The sequence below is a fragment of the Cephus cinctus genome, unplaced genomic scaffold (genome assembly GCF_000341935.2).
Source record: "Cephus cinctus unplaced genomic scaffold, Ccin1 Ccin1_scaffold0215, whole genome shotgun sequence".
In the NCBI taxonomy this organism is placed as follows: domain Eukaryota; kingdom Metazoa; phylum Arthropoda; class Insecta; order Hymenoptera; family Cephidae; genus Cephus; species Cephus cinctus.
In genome coordinates this window covers 2781026-2806015 of record NW_014332933.1, presented here as the reverse complement: position 1 = coordinate 2806015, position 24990 = coordinate 2781026, and the positions used below count along the sequence as shown (strand labels likewise).

Sequence of the window (24990 nt, the reverse complement as noted above, 5' to 3'; positions counted from 1 at the left end):
AGAGTCTGTTCGCACAGAAGGATCCACGGGGGGGTCAGGATCCCGCGCCCACTTATGAAGTCTAGTGCGACGGCGTCGACGTGACGTTAGCTACGAAGAAATAGGGCGTGCAATTGTTAATGGAATTTGCATGGCAATGGGACACGTACGATGACTATGATGATGATGGTACCCATAGTTGCTCTAGGAGCACGGTCGACCTAGCAGCTGCGACTGCAACTGCACGCGTAACGCAGCTGCTCGTTTTATTGTTCAATTTGACGTAGCCATTGGCGGTTTCGCTCTTTGGGATCTCCTTCGTTTTCTCGCGTTCTCTTCTCCCTCTCGATTTATTCTCCCACTGCTACCTGTTACGCAACGGGCGCCGTGCACGGGCCTTGTTTCATGACTCTTGTTTTCTCGCGGAGTCAGTTCAGCTTGCGCCTGGCTGCAAGCCAAAAGTCGAACTGTCGACCGAAATATACTAATTTATATAACGGTGCTTGCGAGCTACTATTTTGCTTTTTCTTTTTCTTCCTTTGCCTGTCGATTACAACACTCGCGTTTTCACACCCGCGACCGGTGATTGTTGTAACGGGCGCCGGGACGCTCATTCGAGTCGTACAACTTTATGGTATCGCGTAATAATTTTTGTCGCGATATAGAAAGATTTTTTATGAAACACTCTTTGTACGTTCAAAACCGATTTTTTTTTATTTATTGTTCTCGCTTCTGATCCGAAATATAATACTGTTGGATGAGGAAAGAAAATTGTGAAAATCGACTGGCAGGGAGAACCAATCCGAAAGATGTTAGATATCTGTGAGAACTGTTTAAACGTTCGTCTGTTTCGTGGCGACTGTCGCGGATTGTAAACGTGACTGTGATAACTCGTAAACGACAACGTCGAACCGTACGAAAAAATTCAATTTTTTTGTGAATTTTTAATCCCAAGCTAGTTTACGTGATTACGACATTGACCTTGTACAGCGTTTACACGAAAACCGTAGAGGATGAAGAATCTTCATGAAAACGTCCCAAAGGTTCAGGTCTAACCTCAACCTTGGATAAAACGTAAAGTAACAAGCGGATTGACACTTCCAATAAATGACAATTAACGAGGTCAGAAGTGTCTCGGATTATCAAAGATCGTAAGCTCGCCAGTTCCCTTCCTGCTTCTCTGGATTATTTTCTTCTGTCTCGCGGTCGGCTGAAGGGGTTATCGGCGATACGACTGCCGTTCAAGAAGTTAGTGAAAATACAAGCCAGTGTAAATAAAGTTGCGAAATAGCCGTGAGGGCAGATCTTATTATAAAATTGGTGATTCACGGAACGAGGTCACATCTCTAGGCTTGCGCCGAACATGTATTAATCCTCAAGTCAGTCGCTGTTCCTGAATCCCGCAGCCGATACTGGAGCCACCCTGAAGATCAGAAGACGCCTTCCTGCAGGGCAAATAGAGAAGAAACGTAAAACCATACGCAGACCTTTGAACGCTTGTGAGCCTAATCAACGGGGAAAGGTGTTCTTGGTGGATGATAAGAAAATACCAATCACGGTTCAAGTACCTTCAGATAGTACTGGGGCTCGAGGGAGCTCAGGAGTGCCAGGAAGTTGACTCTTGAGTTTAACCTCGAAGAAGAAGATCGGTGACCCGTGAAGTATTCTCAAGAGAAAAAATTAATATATAATCAAAGCGAAAGCTTTTGTAATTGTGCCCATGCTATTGTACATTGTGCGCTCTGCGATTGTTAATTGCGACGAAGAAACATTGTAAGCATATAGCAGCTGTTTGTAATTAGTGAAGTGACGTAATTAATGTTACCGTGCACAAAACAGCAGTAACCGGTGAATGTAATTGGCTGGCGAATCGAGCAATTGTAAAGAGACATAGTGATACCGCGATGCCAAAGGAGGAGACCAAGGAAGTCAAAGGAAGGAAGAAGTCCAAGAAGATGGCCTGCTGCGGATGCGCTCGCAACAGGAACAGCGACGTAATATGTAAATACATCAATGACACGTTAAAGTTACTGTCTCTCATGACGTAACGCGTTGCGAAACTCTTTAACATCGTTACGGCGGCGCAATTTAGAATAATCCTTTACAATAAGATCATATGGCGAATCTATTCGACAAGTATTACCTTGTTATTGCAGTTTGTGTCTTGCGAAGTCAATTCAATTTGTATTCAAAATCTCGCGCCGTAGCGTCACGATCACTTTGTATCCTCGTTATCCTTATGAGTGGGAACAATGCTAGCTTTGTAAACACGTTGCGCCACGTCCCACGCATGGAACCGCCAGGACCGTTTTAACGAATCGAGAAAGCTATTGGTATTCATATGGTTAAATTGGGTCAGGTAGAGAGTTTTGGATTGAATGGAATTGTCAAAAGGTGGGAGGACGTTGGGGGAGCAAGAATCAGTCATTAAGTCACTTAACTGTTTAATAGCCTGTACGACCAAGATGGTTGAACCCGTAGGAGCGACTGTTACTGCATACGTGCCTGCGGGTGTTTAGATAGGAAGTGATAAGGAATTTTGGAAAATTTTTTAATTCGTGTATTCTGCGGCTAGGCGACAATGCCAAATTTAAATTCAAGGACGATCGTAATAATTGATCTTTTTCTTGTCAGACCATTACGTCTGAGATTTTAATCAGTACTTTTGTACGTCAATGGATAGCTGCTATCTTCTTATCGTTATTACACTATTGTCGATAACGTAAGTAACGCATTGGGTTAACTGTCCGAAGCGCATTCCCGTTGTTTCACTAAGTTTTTCGATATCGACGCTTCCACCACGGCAAGGAGGATCGTTTGGAATTTGCTATCTGGTTTTGTCTGGGATTATACTTGGTAGAGATGCATTACATACTGAAGAAATTGTCTAAGCTTGGCGGGAAATTCAAAAGGAAGACAAAGAGTAAGTAGGAGCTAGAGGCGCTGCGGCCATGTCTATTCTCGCGTTTTCGCGGTACTTGAGGGTGGTTTGTTTGCGCGGTATTTTCAAAAAATTGTGGCCAGCTTCGCGTAAGCCGGAGCTCTGTATTTACTGGGAATCGGCTTCTAGGCCGTCGCTGGACGGATGGTAATTTAGTCGGTGTGTTTTAAATGGGTCGAGCGGAACGAAGTTACATAAATTTCAAACCACCATAGATCTGAACTATTTTGGTCCGTGACAGCTTCGGGTTAATGTTATCAAGCTTGATTTGATTTGATTCGATTAATTAGTTTTCATAGACGTTTACGCGCACTGAAAAATGTAGGTCGGACTCGCCGGTGAGGTCAACCGTATAGATAGTCTGAAGTTGGAATAAACAGAGACGCTTTCAGAGCGGTCTACCCTTGAGCAGCGACCATTAGCGTTTTAGAATTTAGAATTAGCCGGTCAGACGCATCCGTGCAGTATTGGAAATCGTCAATTTAATTTTCGACCTCTATCGTCTTACTAATTAGCACAATATTAATTGTACGAACTGGGTAAAGCATAAATTGCACTTGTTAAAGTCTTTCGAAAGCGTGCTAACGATTAGAATATTTGATAATTCTAATTGTATGATATTTAATGGCCGTGACGTCATTGAGCGTGGGTTCATTTTGTGGGCTGATCATCAATTGGATAATTTGTAAAGCACTTTCCTGAAATATCTCTTAGCTCACATCGAGTATCTTGCCGTTTTCTGCAAATTTGACAATTACGAAAAAAATATGAAATAATTCATAAATCCAGTCGACTTTGTTATTCAACATTTGAAAATCCGTCGTGCGTAATACGTTAGTTGATAAGAAGTTAATTCAGCGATAGCAAGCACGAGATACTGATTGCTCATAAAATTGTTGATTTTATCGTTTAAAGCAAGAGTAGAAACAAAACGTGTGTTTGATGGTCAAACAAAAATTCTTCTCAAGCTAATATCTGATCTTACAGCTGTACAATATTGTTGACCAACGGCTCGATTTTATATAAATGGATACAAGGAGTCGGCGCTTGTTTAATCTCAGGCTAGTTAGTTGAGTAGGACTGACGGAACGAGAAAGCTCTCAGGAGGGCCGAGAATAACCGTGAAAAACGAAGTCTCAAAATATTTTCTGCCTATCGGCTGATGGACGCGTCTCTGCTTTGTGTTAAAAAATCTTAGGAACACGAGGCAATCGAATCCCGCTTTGGAACGGTGTCGATACCAGATAAAAAAGGACTGGCTGGAAACTTAATAACCATTATATATATATATATATAGATTATATATATACTGCTTCTTCGGCTTAACTATTTACCAATCATATTAACATTGGTGGCGACTATTGAAATTTCTTTTTGCCTCGCTCATAATTATTGTTTTATTATCGTTTTTGCCATTTTCATGCTCATGCACACCATTTTACACAGCTCATTATACTTAGATTATCTATGTTTCCTCTCTATCATATTTATTTTTGTTTAATATATTCCTAGACTTGTATCTTTATCCGAATGGTCGAATGGACACAAAAATATTTGTCAAGGTGTCGTGTCAGATATTTCTGACGCTTTACTAATGGCGTTAAGATTGTCTGTTTTTCTTCTTGTGTACTTACGAAGCGACCTGTTCCAGGCGAGGATCCGATGCTCAGCGATCAGCAACAATACCGCTACATGACAGTTGATGACATGAAGTCAATGGGTGATGATTCCATGCGCGTCAACGTCACCGACGATGAGAGAGACAATCGACATTCTAACGGTGAGTTCATCCAGTTGGTATTGAAAGTCACTATAGATTCAACCTAATGACCCATAGAGCATTCCTATTTATAGAGTCAGTGTCATTGGTGACAGTTTTCTCATATAAGAAGTATTTGTGACTATGATCTAGATACTTTATGCAACCTTAAGACTGGACTCTCAATAATTCATCATTATTTACATACTGTCTTCTTATTTGTTAATTATACATTTTTATCAATCATTCTCCTCTAGTAAGTCAATTGTTTATTCATGGCTTTGTTAATACTCTGTATAATCTATGATATATCAGAAATTTAGATTGGCGAGTTAATTTTAATTTTGTACTTTTTATTTCAGCACCCACCATTACAGAAATGATTACCAAGGAGAGTTACCATCGATCGAATGCTGCGAATCTCAAACCGGATAATGTTGACATCAATAGGCATCCGGTACACGTTGGGTATGTATCTTTTGCTTTAATTATTTATTATAGCCAGACTTAGCGACGGTAGTTGTATTAATAATTTGGACGGTTCTTGTAGGACTTTTATTACTCTATGGACAATTTACTTTTTTGATATTGACTATTGTGATTAACAAATACATAGATTCGTTGAGTATTTTAAAGATTGATAACGCTGTGAGATAATATTTGAGCTTGAGTCAAAAAAAATATTTGGAATTTGGTTATCCATTTGCGGTGCAAGCTGATATATTCAGTTTATCTCATAATAATCTCTTTTGGGTAATTGTTGTTATGATATATATTGACAGTGACTTGTGTGAAGTTAGGAATTTATTATTGCGTATGAAGAATTGATAAATACTTTTTGTACACACACGATCATTAAGTACAGTCATGTTATTCATTGAATGAACTATGAGATAAGTTAATTATTGTAATTGCTTTTATGTCAATGTTGAACCCATTCTTGTTGACTATGTTAAATAATGAGTCTCTTTCGTACGATAATAATTATTCAATCATTCTTTGTCTTGTAAATTCATTCCATGAATATACGGTGTAACGAAGGAGTCTCTAAATACTTACTAAAGAAGTTTCAAGAGAGACTGTACGGGTGACAATAATTCATTGAACTATTTTTGTAAATATCACAACTATAGCTTTACAGTAAAACGATACTTTATTGTGTATTATAGTGTGATTTGGTGTGTGCTGGTGAAAGACTGCTTGCTCTATTCTCTAACAGTAATAGTTTTCATTAGTTCTTCTTGGATTCTTTGGAATGATCAGGTACAGTCACCTGGTCGAACACAACAGGCCAACCAGAGAAATTTTGAAATATAATTAGTTTTATTTTATCTCACTTATTCTTCTTCTTCATTGTGTTTTTCTCTGCCTTGAGACAAAAAAGTCATTCACTGAAAATGAAGCACCTTTGTACCCTTAAAATTGCATTGCACTGCAAAATTTTCTTGACTTTACGTCATGAGATAGTTCTTCAAGGATTGAGTTCTTTGAGTGATGAGTACTTTGCCTAATTTTTTTCACTACACTTCTCCAGAATTTTTTTTAACTCAGGACAAAGAAATGGTTTTACGGTAACATTGTTGTATGCGGCCTGCCTGCTTTTTCCCAGCATATCATGTGCGGTCTACTTCGAATTTCTTGGTTTTCCATACCTCCAATAAGCTGGAGTCCACCAAAGGTCAATCAGTCTAAAATTTAATGTACTATATTGTTATAGTTTTTTAAAAACGTGTTTTAAAAACCCTAGTTTAAAAAAACTAAAATTGCACGCATTTCTAGTATAAGAAAAATGGTAGACCACATATGACAACGTTACCTTGGTTTCTTTCTCTGTGAGAGCATATGCTGTGTGACTACTATTTGGCATGAATTTTGAGTCTTTCTTTCATGAATCTTAATACGTACCACTTCTCGCGAATGATTCATCATTATTTCCTATTGAATCCTACAAAACCAGTCCGGTAATAGATAGATAAGGCGTAAACGAGTGGAGAGAATTAACTTGAGAGGTATCACTACGCAACGAGTCATTCCATACTGAAATAACGTATTATGTTTACTTGAAACATCGCTGATCAACCCGGCCTTGAGTAATTCAGTGAAAGGGTTGAAACTGACGTTTTTTCTTTCTCGTAAAAAAAAAATAAATGTACAGAGCTGTCAAAGCTGCAGATTAATTAATAATAAGTGACAATTCTTAAGAATTAACCTCAAAGACATTGTTATGTCTGAAAGACTTCATACTGGCATCTTGCATAACTGTAATATCGGAGCTTGTAGAAGTCATGAATTAACGAATGAATATTGAATGAACATTCCCAACCAAGAGCATCGCGTTACGAATATCAATTGGTAATACAGTAAGTCACATTTTACCACTGATTCTAATCAATGCACCCACGATACATTCGTTCGTTCGATTAACCTCCGGACTGAGGTGCAGTCGACGCAGACGACTCGTGTTCTGCGCATCTCAGCCATTGTATTTCGTGAAATATAATTAACGCGGAATTTTTTCAATCTACTACAATGTCTTTTGTTAACGGAAACACCATAAATAACGCATCGCGTCCGTGTCGTCGTGAACGTGAATATGGAGCGTACGTAAAGAAATGATCAACTTTTTTGTTCTATCTCTTTACAAACTAAAAACCAAACATGTCAAAGGTAATTTCGAAATTGGATCACTGACGGATGGGAGATAGGTACTTAGTGCCCCTTTAGATTTTTCTCTTTGAAAATCTTGTATCTTTCACACGAGACCATTAACACAGAATTTCATTCATCTGTCTATATGTCATTTATCTCATTCATCTTCACCACCAATGGCATCAGCCGTAGCACTTTGGTAGTACAAGAATTTATTTTAGCGTTTGCTACTTATGTATGATATTGATTTGAAAAGAATTTGAAAATTAATAACACGCAAAACGAACACGAAAGACTTTCTTTTCACAATGCACGAGGCAAGGAAGAGCATGAGCACGATTATAGGGACGGCTGGCTCCGGATAATCACAAGCAGTTTTGTTCTGAGAATAGCGCGTCACTAGAGTCCTTAAATACGTCGCTGGCAGCCCTTGGTATCGTGCCAAAAGGACAAGGAATGTGGAGGGACAGGTACACTATACCCATTCTTTTTTTTTCTCTTTAAATTACCTTCATTCTTAATTTTACCTCTGGCAAAGCTAATTGTTCCCAAAGCGATGGCAGGAGTGCCAAGAAAATAAATGCAATAAAAAAAAAAACCAAGAATGAAAATCTATCGCTCTCGATTATTGATCTGTTTCTTCTTTTTCTTCGTCATTATTGCCCTTGAACTTTCTCCCTTCTCTTTTTTCTTCCGTCCTCTTTCTTATATCCACCAATTGACTCGTTGTATTATATCTATCGAAATATATCACTATAAATATTTATACAATAACGCATCTCGTTAATTTCCATTGCGGAAGCTCGCGTCATCGCATACAAGAACCTCGGCGCAGAGAGAAATACTTAATTTTATTTATTATCCGTCACCTTGTGACCTCGTGCAATAACACGAATACCAATCACGAAAATGACGTCTCGCGATCGATAATTTTTTTCATTGAAATACACGTAATTCCAAAGAACTTTGTTTTTTTTTTTTTTTCATTGAAAGTATAACTATAGATCCGCAAGAAGGTAACGATTGAAGATCGCCAGCGATCGGTTTGTTGGAATTAAAAAAAAATATTAATTATGCTTATTGCAAATTAATCCCACCTCCCAGTCGCAGCATTTAATAGTAACTACCATTCTTCGTAATTTACAAACAGTATTTAATTAATTTTTTAAATTACTAATTCATCTGATTATAGAATATTGTTGCTTCTAGTGGCTGTTACCAGATTTACATTTTACAATAATAACGTGACGTTTTACGTAGACTGTTTTCATTATGCCCCGAGGTTTATAATGTATTATTGTCATTATTATTATTTAAGTTAATTATACATTACGCCTATAGTGCACCAGTGTGAATGAATTACCGCACCACCGATTTCCACTATAATACATAATTAATAACTGTTGTATACCTACATTGTACATACATTATACAGAAGGATAGGCTGTGTACGTGTTTGGAATTAAAAGTAAGGAAAAACAAGAAAGGAGACGAAAACGAAGATTCTCGAAGTGCAAGAATTTAGTTGACGTTTGACTTTCGCGAATCGGGATATTAAAAGTAAATGAAATATTATTTGCAGGAAAAAACTTAAATTTCAATGACGACGTTCCGCTTCGAGAATCGTTCGATTCTCATCGATACGTAGAAAAGAAAAATAAGTAGCGCCACGATATCATCTGTGCCATCTCTCACTTTTCATGTTTATTGACGAATGAATACTAACGCGTGTTTTTATTTTGTTTCCGATCCTTTCTGTTATTTTATTTGCGCTACTCGCAGAATTCCACAATGGAGAAAGTAAGTGAACTTCTCTTGAAATCTTAGCCTCCGGCTTTCTTTTCGTTATTCATTCTGCTCACAGATACTTCTATGTGTTAATTTGCGTATACCCTGCCTTATCTATTTGCTATTTATCTTTTTTCCGTTGATCTCTCTGTCTCTATTCTCTCTCTCACTCTCGCTGCACTTCCTCGTCGTACCCATACAACGTAGCTGCTCAATTATTACTTTTTTTTTTGTACCGCCTCTCGTTCCCAGCCTTCACTTGTGAGAGATCATCGTTTATTTAATAATCAGCATCAGTAGCCGCACAGTGAATACATATGGCGAATTGGCAACCATCTCATCTTGGTATTATTATGTGTCAAAACGGCTTTCTTTAGTCTTTAATCTAGAATTAGATTCGAATGAAATGGCCGCTTATAGATTGGCTAATTTATTTACATCCGTGTGTCAATCATCGAGCATTTCATCAGTCGGTCACTGATCTCCACGTTATTACCTGTCGGTAAATTAGAAATGCGCCCGTAGAGACTTTGTTGCGTCTTATAAAAGTCTCCGCCGCCGCGTCATTGACAGAAATTAGATTACCCGAGCGTCAAGTTAACCTATAAATAAGTACACGAGAGTAAGCGAAAAAACATAAACACAATGAGTAATAACGTGGAAATAAAAATTTTGCATCTTCTACGTAAAATACGTAATGAAGTTTTCAGTCATCACGTACACAACGTATTATGTATTCACTACGTGATCCAATGATTATATTATTTTTCACTTTCGTTGCCGTAGACAGCAAGTCATTTAATTAGATATTGTCATATTGTATATTTCGTGTGTGCTAGAGCTATGCGTACATATACACCCTTTGTTATTTAATTTAATTATGGCATCGCTCTGACTTTTATTTCTAGTGCAGTTACCACCACCCACGTCATCGTATCATTTTACCATCATCAGTCGTACATATATCAGCACCTACGATTTAACATTGTACCGACCGAATACACAATTTTCACTCAATGATATAATAATTAACGGCCAAATCGTCATCTATCGATATTCACTACTCACGTCAATGACAAATCATTGCTCTTACACAGGAAAAATGACACTACTTTAATGATTCAAGCTTTTTCATAGTTCGAGCCTCTTTCTCTCTATATATATATATATGTAAATCTTTCTCTATTTTTATTCTCTCTCTTTCTCTCGGTCTGGCTTGACGTTAGTCGCAATGATCTCGCTGCTGTCGTGATTGCTTAACGAGATTAGTGCAGTAATTTTCCGAAAGGGGCGATATTGTGCTAACGTACTACCAACGAGACGCTGAAGCACTGAGATCCAAGCACAGTATATAATTGAATAAAAAATTTAGTCACTAAAAATTTAGTCATTAAAAATTAGCTTAAGATACGGTACGCGGTAATTTTTTTTTAATTATTTTTTAATGCCGTTTGTACGTACAGAAATATTTGCCGCGTTAGATCGAGCTGAACGTAGGCATATACGACGACTTAATATGAATTGGCCTTTTGTAAATATGTACATATTATATATGTATATATATATTATTTTTATTGTCTCTTTGTATACTCGTCACTTATATACTCTTGTTTAAGCTTTTTGCGTAACTGTAACTTTTCAGGACATGCGCTAAAGACTGCTTTCAACATGAATTATCTCTTTGTGGAAGCGGCGCTGTTTGGCTAATTAGGGATGATTGTTGCTAATTAATTAGAAGTACAAGATACACGAGCTGTGGAAAATTACAGATTGAAAAGTTACAGACGTCTCCCTTGTGTCAGATATTTCTGTGACTTGTCTCCGTTGACGTTTGGAGTCCATTCGTTAAATGTGTAGAAAATTGAAAAAAAAACTTTTCAAGGCTAAAAATAGATTTGCTTTTTGGAAAATTTGTTATCTTGGACAAAATTACTGATATATCTGGGGCAAGTTACAGAACTCGTGTATTTATTCTAGTCAAATATGGATTTTAACGAATCTTTCTGTACGAACAGTTTCCTTGTGTCGTTCCTGGTGGATGCAAGGGGTGGTGCGATGCGGGGCTGCCGTCACAGCGGAGTCCGAGTGATAGTGCCACCACGTAAGGCAGCGATGCCTATGAGGGTGACCTGCAGGTATCTCAAGAGGGACAAACTCACCAACCCTCCACCGTTGATGGAGGGCGAGGCGTTGGCAAGCAGGATTCTCGAGCTTGGACCAGTCGGTGCCAAATTCTTAGGGTGAGTCGTGGAGTTTCCATACAGATTTAACGCGATTGGATGATTATTAAAACAGTTGGTTCGTAATTTTGGTGCTCACAGTAGGGTTCTAGTTTTAGTAAAAAAAAAATAATTTTTTTTTACAGGCCTGTAATTATCGAGGTGCCACACTTCGCTTCCCTGCGTGGAAAGGAACGAGAAATCGTGATCCTACGTTCAGACAATGGAGAAACTTGGCGCGAGCACACCCTGGAAGCCAGCGAGGAGGCTGTCCAGGATGTGCTTAACGAGAGCTTCGAGGGCGAAGGTCATTAAAATTTGATAATTTTTCTCTTTTCAATATAGAATTTATTATTCACCGTTAATTCGCTCCTTCTTCATTACAGAGTTGAGCCAGCTGGAGGATCTCCAAACGTCACGAATTGTCAGAATCCTCACCGTAGACTTTCCCCATTACTTTGCTGTAGTCTCGCGTATCAGACAGGAAGTTCATCCTGTTGGTCCCGAAGGTGGTACTGTATCCTCATCGGCAGTTCCCCAGGTGCAGGCTGTATTTCCACCAGCTGCACTCACTAAGAAGATCAGAGTTGGTCTGCAGGTATGCATTCGTATTTTATTCTGAATCATGTTGAACCTTTTTTTCCTTTATAGTCTTATATACAGTTTTCCTCTCTCTCCCTCTTTAGGCACATCCTATACCTGCTGAACTCGTAGCAAAACTCCTAGGGAACCGTGTCGCCGTGTCACCAATCGTAACGGTGGAACCACGTCGCAGAAAATTCCACAAACCTATCACTTTGACGATACCTGTGCCTCAAGCTGCCAACAAAGGCATGATCAATCAATATTCAGGAGACGCGCCGACACTTAGGCTCCTGTGCAGCATAACTGGTAATATATGCTTGCGCGTAACATTGTAGAGCAGCAGGCCATCTTACTGGACAATCTCTTGCCGAAAAGTCCGAGACTACCGTGACGAAATTAACCGATTATAGACGTAATAGAGATTCACTGTTTTTAGTCATTTAGTTTCTGTATTCTCTAATACGCATAGCAGGCATGACAATAGTTGGTCTTAATATGGAGCTCTCATAGGATAAAATAAGAAGCATTTTGAAATCCTTAAAAAAAGAAATTCCTTGTTGCTGATCATCTACTATAAGTTGAACAAGTTGGGTTTAGCTAGAAATTTTTGTTTTTGTAATATTAGACGATCCTTGAGTATCTGAGAGTCCTGTTATGAAAATAGTTCTTGTAGATCTCTTCGTTCTGGAGTATACGAGTCTCTTGATACTGTTATCTTGCAATTTTATCAATGAAGATTTAGTTTAATTGCCTTGGCGATATTATTAACTGATAGAAATACGGATGCTCCTGTCTATAAACGTGATTACGAGGAATACCAAATTTTTTATCATTTATTCTCGGACAGAGATTCGAAAGGCAGTTGGTAGCTGCATGTTTCATAGAAAAGAAAATGTTGTTGAGTACCATTGTTGTATACATATCTTGTTGTGATTCATTGTTAATGCTTGCGTATTGTTAGGATTGAGTCAGTTAGGTATGGATCATTAATTAACGTAGATAAACTTTTTACTAATTCTAGCTCATTGTACTCAACCTGATAGTTTATGTTTCAGCACATTCGTTTGACTGGTAAACTGCTTCGATTATAGATGAATAGACATATGACTTTGTACATGATGATAACATTGATAACAATTTCTCCAAACTTTTACATCCGTATGCTCAGCGTCGGTACATTGCAATGATGATTATCGTAAGACTTGACAGTCAATTAAAAATCATGATCGATCAAGATGAATAATACAAATTTAAAAAAAATTCAATTGCTGTACGCCGATTGTAGCAAATATACAATTTTTTACTGTATGGTACAAATGAAAGATGGCTAAACGATAACATGTATACCACATAAGATATATATTTACAGAGCTTCGTTACCGAATAATTACACTAGTTAATTGACTTATAATTTAACGCTTAAATTGCCTTCATTAACACACGTTGCTTTTTACACGATTATTATGGGATGTGGATGTTGATTTCCTATATTTTCGCAAGCATTATCATTCGAAGGACACGTGTGATCTTCTACCATTGTTGTCACGTGACATGAAGCACGTAAAAATTCGACAAGGCACAAAAACGCGATCACCGATATCTAAGTACAGTTCAAAGATGATGATACCGATATTAATGAATTATAGCAGTTAATCGTGATATAAATTAATTTATAAAACTGTTCTTGATTCTCTAAGCCTGTGTCAATGATCTGCAGGGATCAGATATTATATCATTGAACTGCATTTAATGTCTTTAACACAACAATGACTTATCCACATATTGTACACATAATATCACACTCCTGCCATCAGCGTACTAACAGCACGGACATATTTTAATAATGTTATTGGACTTGACATGTATGTCGTTCAGGGGGTCAGTCTCGGGCGGTCTGGGAGGACGTCACCGGGTCAACGCCACTGACCTTCGTCAAAGATTGCGTTTCGTTCACAACGACCGTATCAGCCCGCTTCTGGTTAATGGATTGCCGGAATATATCTGAAGCTACCAAAATGGCTACGGAACTCTACACCCACGCAACCCACGTGCCATTTATGGCGAAGTAAGTTCCGTTTGGTAATTACAATTTGATTAATAAACAATGGCAATTCTCATTTCGAATGTCTGTGGTACTCCTTAGATTCGTGGTATTTGCAAAACGCGTTGATCCGCTCGAGGCCAGACTACGTGTCTTCTGCATGACAGATGACAAGGAGGACAAAACGTTAGAGCACCAGGAACACTTCACAGAAGTAGCCAAGAGTCGAGATGTCGAGGTGAGATCATATGGAGAATTAATGCTTATATAATTTTCAACCGGATGAAAACTTACATGGCAAACCGCTTTGTCCATTTTATCATTTGTCCAGGTACTGGAGGGTAAAACGCAGTACATGGAATTCGCTGGTAACCTAGTGCCTGTATTGAAGAGCGGTGAACAACTTCAGCTACCCTTCAGAGCTTTCAAGGAGAACAGAGTGCCCTTCACTACCAGGGTCAAGGATCCTGACGCAGCGGATATGATGGGTCGCATTATGTTCATGAGCGAACCAAAGGTTCCCAAGGGAGAACCTTCGCAGACGCCTATCTGCACGCTGAACATCCTGCTTCCGGAGAAAATATCTCCGGACACTGCGGTTTCCGAGCTCGACCTTCTGGAGTTGTCGAAGAATTACAGTTTTCTGCGAGACGGCGGACTCAGTATGTCAATATGTCTATATGTTATTAAAGGCATGTACTATGTACTTATTATTCTGTGGCTATGGTCTATAGGTAGGCCGGATGCCATACATAGGGCAACCATCCGACTGACCGACATCGCTAACTTATTGGACACTGACTGGGTGAAATTAGCAGAGGAATTAAATATTCCTCCCAATGACGTTGACGCGATCAAGAAGGAGCATCCTGGAAAGCCGGCACAGCAGGCCGCCGCCATGTTTAAGCTCTGGCAGGATAATGGTAACAAAGCCACAGGTGAGTCAAATTATTATGTCACTCTACGATAATCAACCTGTTCGCTAATACTTTGGATTACGTTGCTGGCAAAGACACGTGCAATCGATTCCATTATTCACATTGAGTTCCAGGGTCGCAGATGTTTATCATTTAAATACTACAGTCTAAAGTTAGAACGTCGCTCGAGTGCGGGAAGTTACCAATTACGTATCCTAAGCCTAACAAATCAAATATACACGATGCGTGCTCATTAGATCCGTCTGTGATAATTTCTTGAGACACTTTATTAGCATCAGACGTTGTTGATAAACGACGACTCTCAAAAATGGTAATCGCAGCTATTTGCTCTTGCCAATGTAACATAGTCGTGAATTTTGTCATCGCATAATTTTTGTTCTGTCTTCCAAATGACGTCAGTCCCTGCATTTTGATAAATCAATTTTGTAAGAGTCGTCACGCTAGTTCCTGGCACTAGGTACGTCATCGATTTCGTGTCTACTGCCTGGAGGTGTGAGGAAAAAAAAAATAATGAACACCCTGGCGTCGACGTGAATCGAAACCAGTTTGACAGCAAGGTGAAATAAAGAAGAACGCAGTAGGGCCATTGAGTCACACGTGTGGAATCTGTGCAGAAACGTAGTTGATGATCTCATCACGCATTACTATGCCTGACATAAACTCCTCTCTCTGTCTTCTCCCTCTCTCTTTCTCTTTCACGATCACGTTAATCGCTATCGCCGTTGCCCCACTACAGCGTCCCGCTGCATCATTACTATAATCAGAAGAAATAACAACATTGCTCGAACATTTCGCGGCAGGCCATTGCTGAAGTTGCAGTGGTGTGCTGGCTCGTTATACGCACGTTGAATACAAATTCTTCTAAATCACGTAATCGCGATACCCTTTAAATAATACAGTCCGTTATGTAAAAGTGTTACTATTTATAGTGTGTGCGAAGGAAGCTTATCGATAAGCTCATAAGTCCTTGACTGCAGTGTATACCGAACAGAGGATCATGACTGATGTATAAATGTAGATTTGTTTCAAAAAAAGGAAAAAAAAACAACAATTTTCTACATCTAAAACAGGACACGTGACATAAAAGCAGGAGCATTGGGAGGAATTGTTTTTTAATTGAATTTTTCAAGCCGACCGAAAATGTTTATATCACTGTATCAAGAGTATGAGAACACTGCTACCAATTCTCACGTTAGTGAGCTTTTGTTAATTTTTCGAAAGACACAGTCTCCCAAACAGGAAGTTAAGGTTGCTCGAGGTTTGTTTAACTTTGACAGGAAATTATGCTGTCGATTTAATATCTGTATCTGATGTCGTTTCTGTGATCGACTGTGTCGTAGTACTTCTTTGATTTTTAATAACTAGTGAATATTTTGCTTCTCTTCAGGAAACACTTTGGAGAAAGCTCTCAACAAAATAGGCCGTGAGGATATTGTGAAAAAGTGTATATTCAACGTGGAACTAGTGACTGACGATGTCGAGAAGGCAGTTGCAAGAGTCAGGCTCGATCAGCCTGGTTTTGATTCTCTGAAGGAAGAATTGGGTCCGTCCAGAGACACGTCGTTACGACGAGACGCGACAATGGACCCAAAAATGGACCCAGATTATGAAGAACCTGACAGAATGAAGGTGATTGTTAATTAAAATAATTCGCCGATATAGTATTCATAGTACCGAGCAATTGTCTTGTTGACTTCACAAGAAATTACGTGGAATGATTCATTAACTAGTTTTCTCACATTTATAAAACCTTGAACATTGAATGACGACGGTTGAGTAACTTCCTTTAATTTCACGAGAAGCCTGAAACTGTGTCACGATTGCCACGAACAATGTATCATTTTCGAATGGGGTCGCCCTAGTAATTATATAGCAATATTAATTATCTCCATTAGAAACGTATATCCCAAATCATTAAGAAGAATAGATAAGCTTAAATTGTCTTCTGAGAAGTCATCAAAATTACACGAATAATGACAACAGTCCAGGAGATATCAGACCAGTTAGTCAATCCAGCTCGTTGCTTCATCTGTCAGGAATTTTAATAATAGCCAAGATCACTGATAAGTAATATTCTCGTTACAGGATTCCGAGTCCGTGGAGGATCTTAGCGCTGCCGGCACGATATCCCACAAACAGAGTGAGTGTTGGGTGAAAAAAAAACAGAGAGAGAGAGAATAAATATTTATCTTAAATCTTTAAGAGATTTTCAAAGATACTCGTTAAACGATCAGTCGCGAGTATCCGGAGGACATAAAGTTTCGAATTAACATAATTCCAAATGTAAATATCGATGAGTTAAGTTTATAGGAATTCCATAAATGCACGATACGTCCTTGATCGATACAAAGATATAGAGATCGAATCTCTAGAGATAACCATGAGAAATACAGTTTACCAAGGACCCAGTTGTATCTCTATTTTTAACTGGGTGGATATTGCCAGTCACGGAAAGCTATTATCTCATGAATTTTGGGCAGGCATAATTTATCTTGCACTATTTCTAATAATTGGCTATGGCGACGCATCCTGTGAACTGTTAGAAGCGATAGCAAATGGCATGATGTCACTGTTCACTTTGCGTCAGTGATCTTATATACTATGCGCTAATTCGTACCATTCGCTAAGTATGACACACCGAATCACAGCAGACACCCAGCTTTACTCATTGCTCGTTCAGTGTCGCGACAAGTTGGTAGCACGTAAAATAGTTCTGGCCGGATAACGATAATTATTATACTGCTTTTTTTCTGGCATTCCTCTACTCGACCATTTATTATTCTTGTGCTCGCGTTTGTCGTCGAGAAGAGACTTCGGTAAAGCGTCTAACGTTTGTGCAAATGACAATTAGCCATGGGGAGTCTGTTTTCCAAAAACGGTAAACGAAATCTGTTTTTCTTTGATACACTGATAGTGACATTTCAAACTTAACCATTTTTTCTCATTATCAATTTTATTTTGTACAACAAAATGCTCAAAACTCACCTGCTAGTGTTCTGAGAGATACTGATTATATTGTCATCCGGTGTTGTACATAGTAGAAGACAATAGAAAATTTTGTAAAAAATTTTTGTATATCCGGCTTGTCGAGATGCGCGCTTTATATGTTTTCTGTTGTGTATTTCACTATTGTACCAAAGACACGTTTTCTGTTTGTTTTTGCACCCACAGCCGATCAGCACGTCACTATTACAAACGGCACTGTATTCAATGGTACCTCGACCCCCATCAAAGACAAATATGCCAGCGACGAGAAAGAACTCGGTGACGTGATGGCCGATTTCATCGAGCAGAAGTGTAACGCGAGCGATTCGATGACGAAAAAATTAATCGACGATCCTGACGACGATAACAAAAAACGCCAGAGGGTGATGGCAGACGCGAACAAAATAGTATCGGGTAAGTTGGGCGCATGTGTTTTAATTAATGATTAACGGGGTTGAGGAGCCTGGCTTTGCCTAGCAGCAAATTTTTTTCTTCTTTTTTTTTGTCTTCGTCTCTTCTTTCCTCTAATATCTAAACAAAAGATCCGAACGTCGTAACTGTCTATGAAAAGAAGAAAAAAGGACAAGAAATAATGATCATCCGTCCAGGAGAATCGTTCCTGTTCTCTTTTTTCCTTATTATGACATTTCCTATGGCATGATCGATAATCAATGTGTATCGTCAAGGTAATAATTACTCTTAACGACTCCAACAATGGCACTTTAGCTTCCTTGGTGTCGCGTTCACAGTTCTTTCTATTGATTATATTTTCTTTATTTCACCAGTTTCGTCGATGACTGGTATTCGAATTGATTGCCAATATTTTTCAGCAGTTTTTACTGTGTCTATATATGTATATATTAGAAAAGCACCAATTACCGTGAACACGATTCGCGGGCAGTTGACGTAAGGAACGTGTCGCTTGTGCAGCATTTATCCTGAGAAAAAAGAAATTAAGGTGCGCTGAACTTCTCTAGAGTGCTTGCTACGACGATCCTTAACCATTTGTCAATCGTCGTTTATTATTTTCACTGAAGCAGGATTCTGGAGCCCGGTGGAGAGATCTTCGAAACTTTAAGGCTTGCTTCGAACTGATTTTTTTTCAGTTTTAACTTATTTCCTTGAATTTTGCAGTAACGATACACAGCCCGTTCCCTATATCCGTTGTATCCTTTGTAAATTATCTTTTCACTGATTAATCTCTTTTCCTCCCTCGTACCTCCTAATGCTATATATTGCTCTTTTCTCTCGTTTAACTTTTTTTTTTCCAGCAAGGTTCACGCTGCAATTATTTTGCCGTTGCATGAAAATAAGCCTTTTCTGTGTGGGCGCACGGAGCAGCTGTCACAATCAAGACGAGTTTTTCGCTACTCTGCTGTTTGAACTAATTTCACAATCGATACAGATTTTTATTGTATAGTATATATACATTTTTTTTTCTTTGCTCTCAGTACTCTTACAATAGATAGACATTTTTCTATGAGATACACTAATTCGTTTTCTGACATTTCATTAAAACTACTAAACGAGAGCAGACTAATTTTAACTAATTTCGCAAACCGAACTTTCTCGTTCATCGTTGTCGTTGTTCTTGCTCTTAAATGAATATCAATAGAATCCACTCTATTCGTACAGTACAGTTTTCTATTATACAGAGTCCAATTAACGTTTGCATTATGCATCCTTAAGTCACTTCACTAGACGTGTTTGATCAATGAAGAATATTTTTCTCCAATGCTCCACATATCTTATTTTCCAATGAGGAAACTTAGTTCCAACAGAGTAGTCGCCTCTAGATAACATCTAATCACGATGGCTGCTCCACAGCACGTACACTATGCACAAAAGATAAAAAATTGGAAAAAAAAAATCAAAAAGAGAGAAACTTCTAAGGAAGCCTAACAGCAGCTCGAACAGCGAGTAAAATATCAAGCCAAGCCAGCTTACACTAATGATGATGGAATAAGATATAAAAATTGTGATGATATCTTGTTGATGACTAGTTTTTAGATGGCTAAAATGTGTAATACTTAATTAACAGGTGTTATACAAGACGCTGAGAGAAAGAAGGGGAGGTTAGCGAAGGAAGGGTGGTCGGTGGTTTACGATGACGATGTGCGAGAGTCTAAAGAGGCAGAAGGTGCTGTAGGGCCACAATTTTCTATATTAGAACAGTCTATTATACCGATCAGAGGCGCTGACCCGATATTAGGCCAGAGAAAGGATAAGGAGCCGGATATTGAGCCACCGATGATAAAGGAACATCGCGTTATTGGTGGTAAGGACGGTGGTACCAAGGGTTCCGGTGTTACTACTACTACGAAGACAGTGGTTACCACCCAGGGTGATCCTACCACCGGTCAGACTGTTGTTACCAAGACAACCACGGTTCGTGAGTTCGAGCCTGTTTTGAGTAAGACTATCGTAGACGTAGGACCTGCTAGGCAGACTCATTACTTTGGGCAGGATGATCCTGTCATTGGTTTAGGTAAGACTAGTGACGAGGTTAAACCCTCTGATAGTAAGAAGGATACCGTTACCATCAGGAGGACCAAAACGGAAATCGTTACCTCAGGTGATTCCAACTTTGGTAAGGATATAGATAGTGGTGTTCAGAAAGGTAAGATCATTGTATCGGGTGTCGTGAAGGAGATTGACGTTAAGCCTGGTAAGGACGCCAAGGGAGACAAGGACTCGGCTGATGTTGTCAGGACTCAGACTGTTTTCTTCGACACGAAAATGGATACTGAGATACCTAATGATGGCGTCACTAAGAGCATCGCCAAGGTGTATCCTGACGCGGACTCTATGTTCTCTGACCTTAAGAATGATGTTGCCAGCGAGAAGGAGAGATTGTCCAAGGAAGGTAAAGAAGTTGATGAGAAGATCCTTAAGGATGTGAGTGCTGTGCTCGACAACACGAGACAGAAGCCCAAGGAGATCAAGGGGATCCTCAAGAACGAATCTAAGAAAATAGACTCCAAATCGACTGAAATTGAATCGCCTTCCAAGGATGACAAACGTGTGTCTGCTTATGAGGTTGTCTATAATGCACAGCATCCTCAGGACGATGGAAAGGATAAGGCAGATGGGAAGAAAGGGAAGGACAAGTCCGGAGGGATATTCTCTGGAATTTTCAAGGGACCAAAACTTAAGAAGAGCAAATCCAAAGACTCGAAGGACGTTTCCTTTGACAGCGGCGACGAGGACACTAAGAATGCTACTTTGATGTTCCTGGAGGATACGAGGAAGGTTGCTGATTATAGTCATCAACCGGAGTATCACTCCAGTGATGTATCAAGTCCTAGTGTACCTTCGTTTGTGGATTCCCATGCACCAGTTTATGACACTAAGGCTGCGACACTTGAATTTTTGGATGACTCCAGAAGAATGGCTGAAATTTTACATGGAACGCCTAAGGATACTGCACACGTGACTATTGCTACCACGGGTTCTGTTATGAAACCAGTGGAGATCAGTAAGCAGACAGTGGAGACCACAGAAGAGAAGTCTGCTACGTCCAATGAAGATTCTGCTGAAGAATCCAAGGACAAGGGTGGCTTCTTTGGGTTCTTTAAGGGAGCCAAGAGTAAGAAGGATAAACTCCTGGAGGACACAGACCGAACGGCTGAAGAGGTGAAGAAAGCAGCGGAAGTGGTAGAAGAGAAGACGAGGAAGGATGCCAAGAAAGCCGTGGAACATATAAAGGATGTAAAAGATCAGACCGTAGACGTTGCTAAATCTTTGGCTGAATCCGTTGAGGATGGCTCTAAGAAAATTGCTGATGACACAGCTAAGAAAGTTGAGAAAACTGTGGATACTGTTGAGGATGCTGGAAAGAGAGCAGCTGAAGAGATCAAACGTGACGCTAAGGTTGCCAAGGATGGTTTGGTCAGTGGAGCTGAATATGTGTCAGATAAAGCAAAGGATGCTGGGCAGGCCGTGGCAGATAAAACTAAGGATGCTGGACAGGCTGTGGCAGATAAAACTAAGGAAGTGGCAAAGATGACAGCGAACGGTACAAAAGCTGCCAAGGATGCACTCGTCAAGGAGGTCAAAGATGATGTACAAATTGTTAAGGAGAAAACAGTTGCTGCTGGGCAAGTAATAGCAGATAAAACAGCGGATGCTGGAAAAGCTATTAAAGACGGTGCTAAAGCAACTAAACAAACTGTGGAAAAGGGTATTGACAGGACCAAGGAAAACCTGGAAGCTGGTGCTGATCGCGTTGCTGATGGTACCAGGGCAGCTGGCGATGCTGCCAAGGATTCTGCTATTGCAGTTGAAAAATCAGTGAAATCCGGAATACAGTCTGCGTCCGCTGGTATTAAGGATGCGAAGGACAAAGCTGCTGCTGAAATGAAGAAAGGTGGAAAAATTGTTAGTGAAACAGTGACAGCTGGTGGCAAGGAAGTGAGTCAGGCAGCAGAAGCAGCCAAGGACAAGGCAGCGGAGGAGGCTAAGGAAGTGGCGGATGACATAAAGGAAAAGAGTAGCGGATTCTTTGGTATCTTCAAGAGTCCCAAGAGCAAGAACAAGAAAAGAAGCAAGTCGAAGGACAAGACTTCTTCGAAGGAAACTTCATTTGACAGTGGAGACGAAGAATTAAAAATAGCTACGGCAAAGTTCCTGGACGACACCAGAAAAGCTGCTGAAACTGCTGTGGACTCTATAATACTAGACTCAAGAGCTGCCGCAGGTGCTGCTGTTGCGGATACCAAGGGAAAGTTCATCACAAATGTATCGACGGGTTTCGAGACGCCGAACGAGAAAATCAGGGGAGTTTCTTACGACGTTGCGACAGCTGTTGAAAAAGTTAAGAACGATGGAAAACTATTGGCTGACGACGCACAAGTAGCTGTCAAGGACCTCGCTAAAACTGGAAAGGACGAGGTCAGGACTCTCAAGGATAAAATTAAGGAAGACGTCGTGGCGGTAGAAGACAAGACGAGACGGGGTGCTGATGCTGCAGCTAATGGCGCTGCAATTGAAGGAAGGAAAGCAAAGGAATATTCTAGGGACATTGCGGATGGTATCCAGGCTACTGCGGAAGTTGTTGCCAAGGATGTCAAGCGTGATGTCAGGACAATTGAAGATACAGCTGCAGCAGCTGGAAGGGATGCTGCGAAGGCGGCTGATTCTGCAAAAGACAAAGTCGCGGAAGAGGCCAAAGAATTGGCCGACGACGTCAAGGAGAAGAGCAGTGGGTTCTTTGGAATGTTCAAGAGTCCCAAATTAAAGAGTAAGAAGAGAAACAAATCCAAGGATAAGAGTTCGTCGAAGGATACGTCCTTTGAGAGCGGTGACGAGGAGCTGCGAATTTCCACAACCAAATTCTTTGATGACACCAAAAAAGTTGCTGAATCCTTACCACACTCTGATGTAGGAAAAGCTGTTGCTGATCTCAAGAGTACGACAAAGGATGGACTCAAAGTCGAGGCTCAGGTTGGTGTACCAGATATCAGTGTTAAGGACAGAATTGTCCAGGATATCAAGGACGATGTAAAATCTGCAAAGGACAAGGTCAGTGAAAATGTAACTACTGTAAGTCACAGTGTAGCTACCATAAAGGATAATACATCAAAGGAGGCTGAGGAACTTGAGAAGAAGGTGGCTGCTGAGGGTCAACGCACTTTAGGTGCTGCCAAGGATAACATAAAGAAAACTGCTGAGCAAGTTTCAAAGGACATTAAACATGGCGGTGATTACGTAGCCGGTAAAGCAGAAACCGTCAAGAGCGAAGTATCCCAAGATGCGAAGAAGCTGGCTGAGAATGTTACTGAGGATGTATCCGCTGCTGGGAAAGCAACGGCCGACGAGGTGAAAGATCTGGCCAGTGACGTTAAAGAGAAGAGTAGCGGTTTCTTTGGTATCTTCAAGAGTCCCAAGTCTGGGAACAAGAGGAGAAGTAAGTCCAAGGAGAAGAGTTCATCCAGGGAAATTTCTTTTGATAGCGGAGACGAGGATGTTCGTGCATCAACTGCCAAATTCTTGGAAGATACCCGAAATACGGCGAACGTTGAAGACGTGTACAAATCTCCATTCCAGGTCGATCGCCAATCATCCCAGGGCAATGTCATTCAGGAATTGAAGTATGCTACTACAGAAGTACTGGAGGATCCACGAAAGAGTAGTAAGGATCAGGATAAAAATGGCAAGGACTCTAAGAGTGACTCAAGAATATCGAGCCGTGCAGCATCGCCAGAGTCTACCAAGGATAAATCAGGAAAAGAATCAAAGAAAGGTAAAGAGAAGAGTGGTGGATTTTTATCTGGTATTTTCAAAGGTGCCAAGCACGCCGTAGACGAGGTTACGGAGGACGTGAAGGAATTTTTGGATGACACCAAACACGAAGCTGCCGAGGAGGAGGAGCGCGCCAAACGTGCTGCTGAAGAAGCTGCCAAGGAAGCGAAGGTCGCAAAGGACAAAGCATCAGTTGGAATTCAGGAGGCCAGCGATAAGATTTCCAAGGTGGTATCGGATGATCTACAAAAGGTCGCTGATGCTTCGAAAGTAGCTAAAGATAAGACCGTGGATAAGGTAATTGCTGGAAAAGATGCTGTTTCTGATGCTGCTAAGACCGTTGGCGAACAGGTAGGAAAAGGTGCTGCTGTGGCTGTTGAAGGTGTTAAGGATACCAGTCATAAATTGGTTGAAGGTGTCAAAGGAGCTAAGGATGTTGGTAGTAAAGAAGTTAAGGAGGATACCAAGATCGTGAAAGAGAAAGTTAAGGCTGGTGCAGAATCTGTGGCTGAAGCTACGGAAGCTACAAAAGAGAAAGCAGCCAAGGAAGCTAAGAAAGCCAAGGAAAAGACAGGTGGATTTCTGTCTGGCATCTTTAAGGGAGCTAAACACGCAGTTGAGGAAGTAACTGATGAAGCCAAGGAATTCTGGGACGAAACGAAGCAGGAAGCGACCGAAGAGGAGGAGCGTGCTAGACGGGCTGCTGAGAAAGCTGCGAAGGACTTGAAGGATACAAAGGATAAAGTCAGCAAGGAAGTGTCCGAAGATGTCCAGGCTGTAGTCGATGCTACTAAATCCGCAAAGGATCAGTCCAAGGAGAAGTTGGCTTCTGCTAAGGATGCCGTAGTGGACACTGCTAAATC

At 40.2% G+C, this 24990-nt stretch overlaps 1 protein-coding gene across 16 annotated transcripts in view; it reads left to right on the top strand.

The window, feature by feature from the left end:
- LOC107265030 (ankyrin-3) overlaps nucleotides 1-24990 on the top strand; it is a 75227-nt gene that overhangs the window by 31033 nt on the left and 19204 nt on the right. For 8 of the 16 annotated variants that reach the window (XR_003058991.1, XR_003058990.1, XR_003058989.1 and 5 more), the window contains exons 19-34: nucleotides 4572-4700; nucleotides 5042-5147; nucleotides 7721-7798; nucleotides 9111-9128; nucleotides 11132-11356; nucleotides 11482-11642; nucleotides 11722-11933; nucleotides 12022-12226; nucleotides 13796-13985; nucleotides 14064-14199; nucleotides 14293-14623; nucleotides 14696-14899; nucleotides 16287-16528; nucleotides 16985-17039; nucleotides 18071-18298; nucleotides 19926-24793. Coding sequence is in view for 11 of the 16 variants with exons in the window: in XM_015733959.2 (XP_015589445.1) it covers nucleotides 4572-4700; nucleotides 5042-5147; nucleotides 7721-7798; nucleotides 9111-9128; nucleotides 11132-11356; nucleotides 11482-11642; nucleotides 11722-11933; nucleotides 12022-12226; nucleotides 13796-13985; nucleotides 14064-14199; nucleotides 14293-14623; nucleotides 14696-14899; nucleotides 16287-16528; nucleotides 16985-17039; nucleotides 18071-18298; nucleotides 19926-24793 (7388 nt within the window). In the remaining 5 variants the exon portion in view is untranslated. Of the gene's footprint in view, nucleotides 1-4571; nucleotides 4701-5041; nucleotides 5148-7720; nucleotides 7799-9110; nucleotides 9129-11131; nucleotides 11357-11481; nucleotides 11643-11721; nucleotides 11934-12021; nucleotides 12227-13795; nucleotides 13986-14063; nucleotides 14200-14292; nucleotides 14624-14695; nucleotides 14900-16286; nucleotides 16529-16984; nucleotides 17040-18070; nucleotides 18299-19155; nucleotides 19766-19925; nucleotides 24794-24990 lie in introns of those variants that run through there. The other 8 variants (XR_001537100.2, XM_015733966.2, XM_015733964.2 and 5 more) reach the window with 3 other exon arrangements.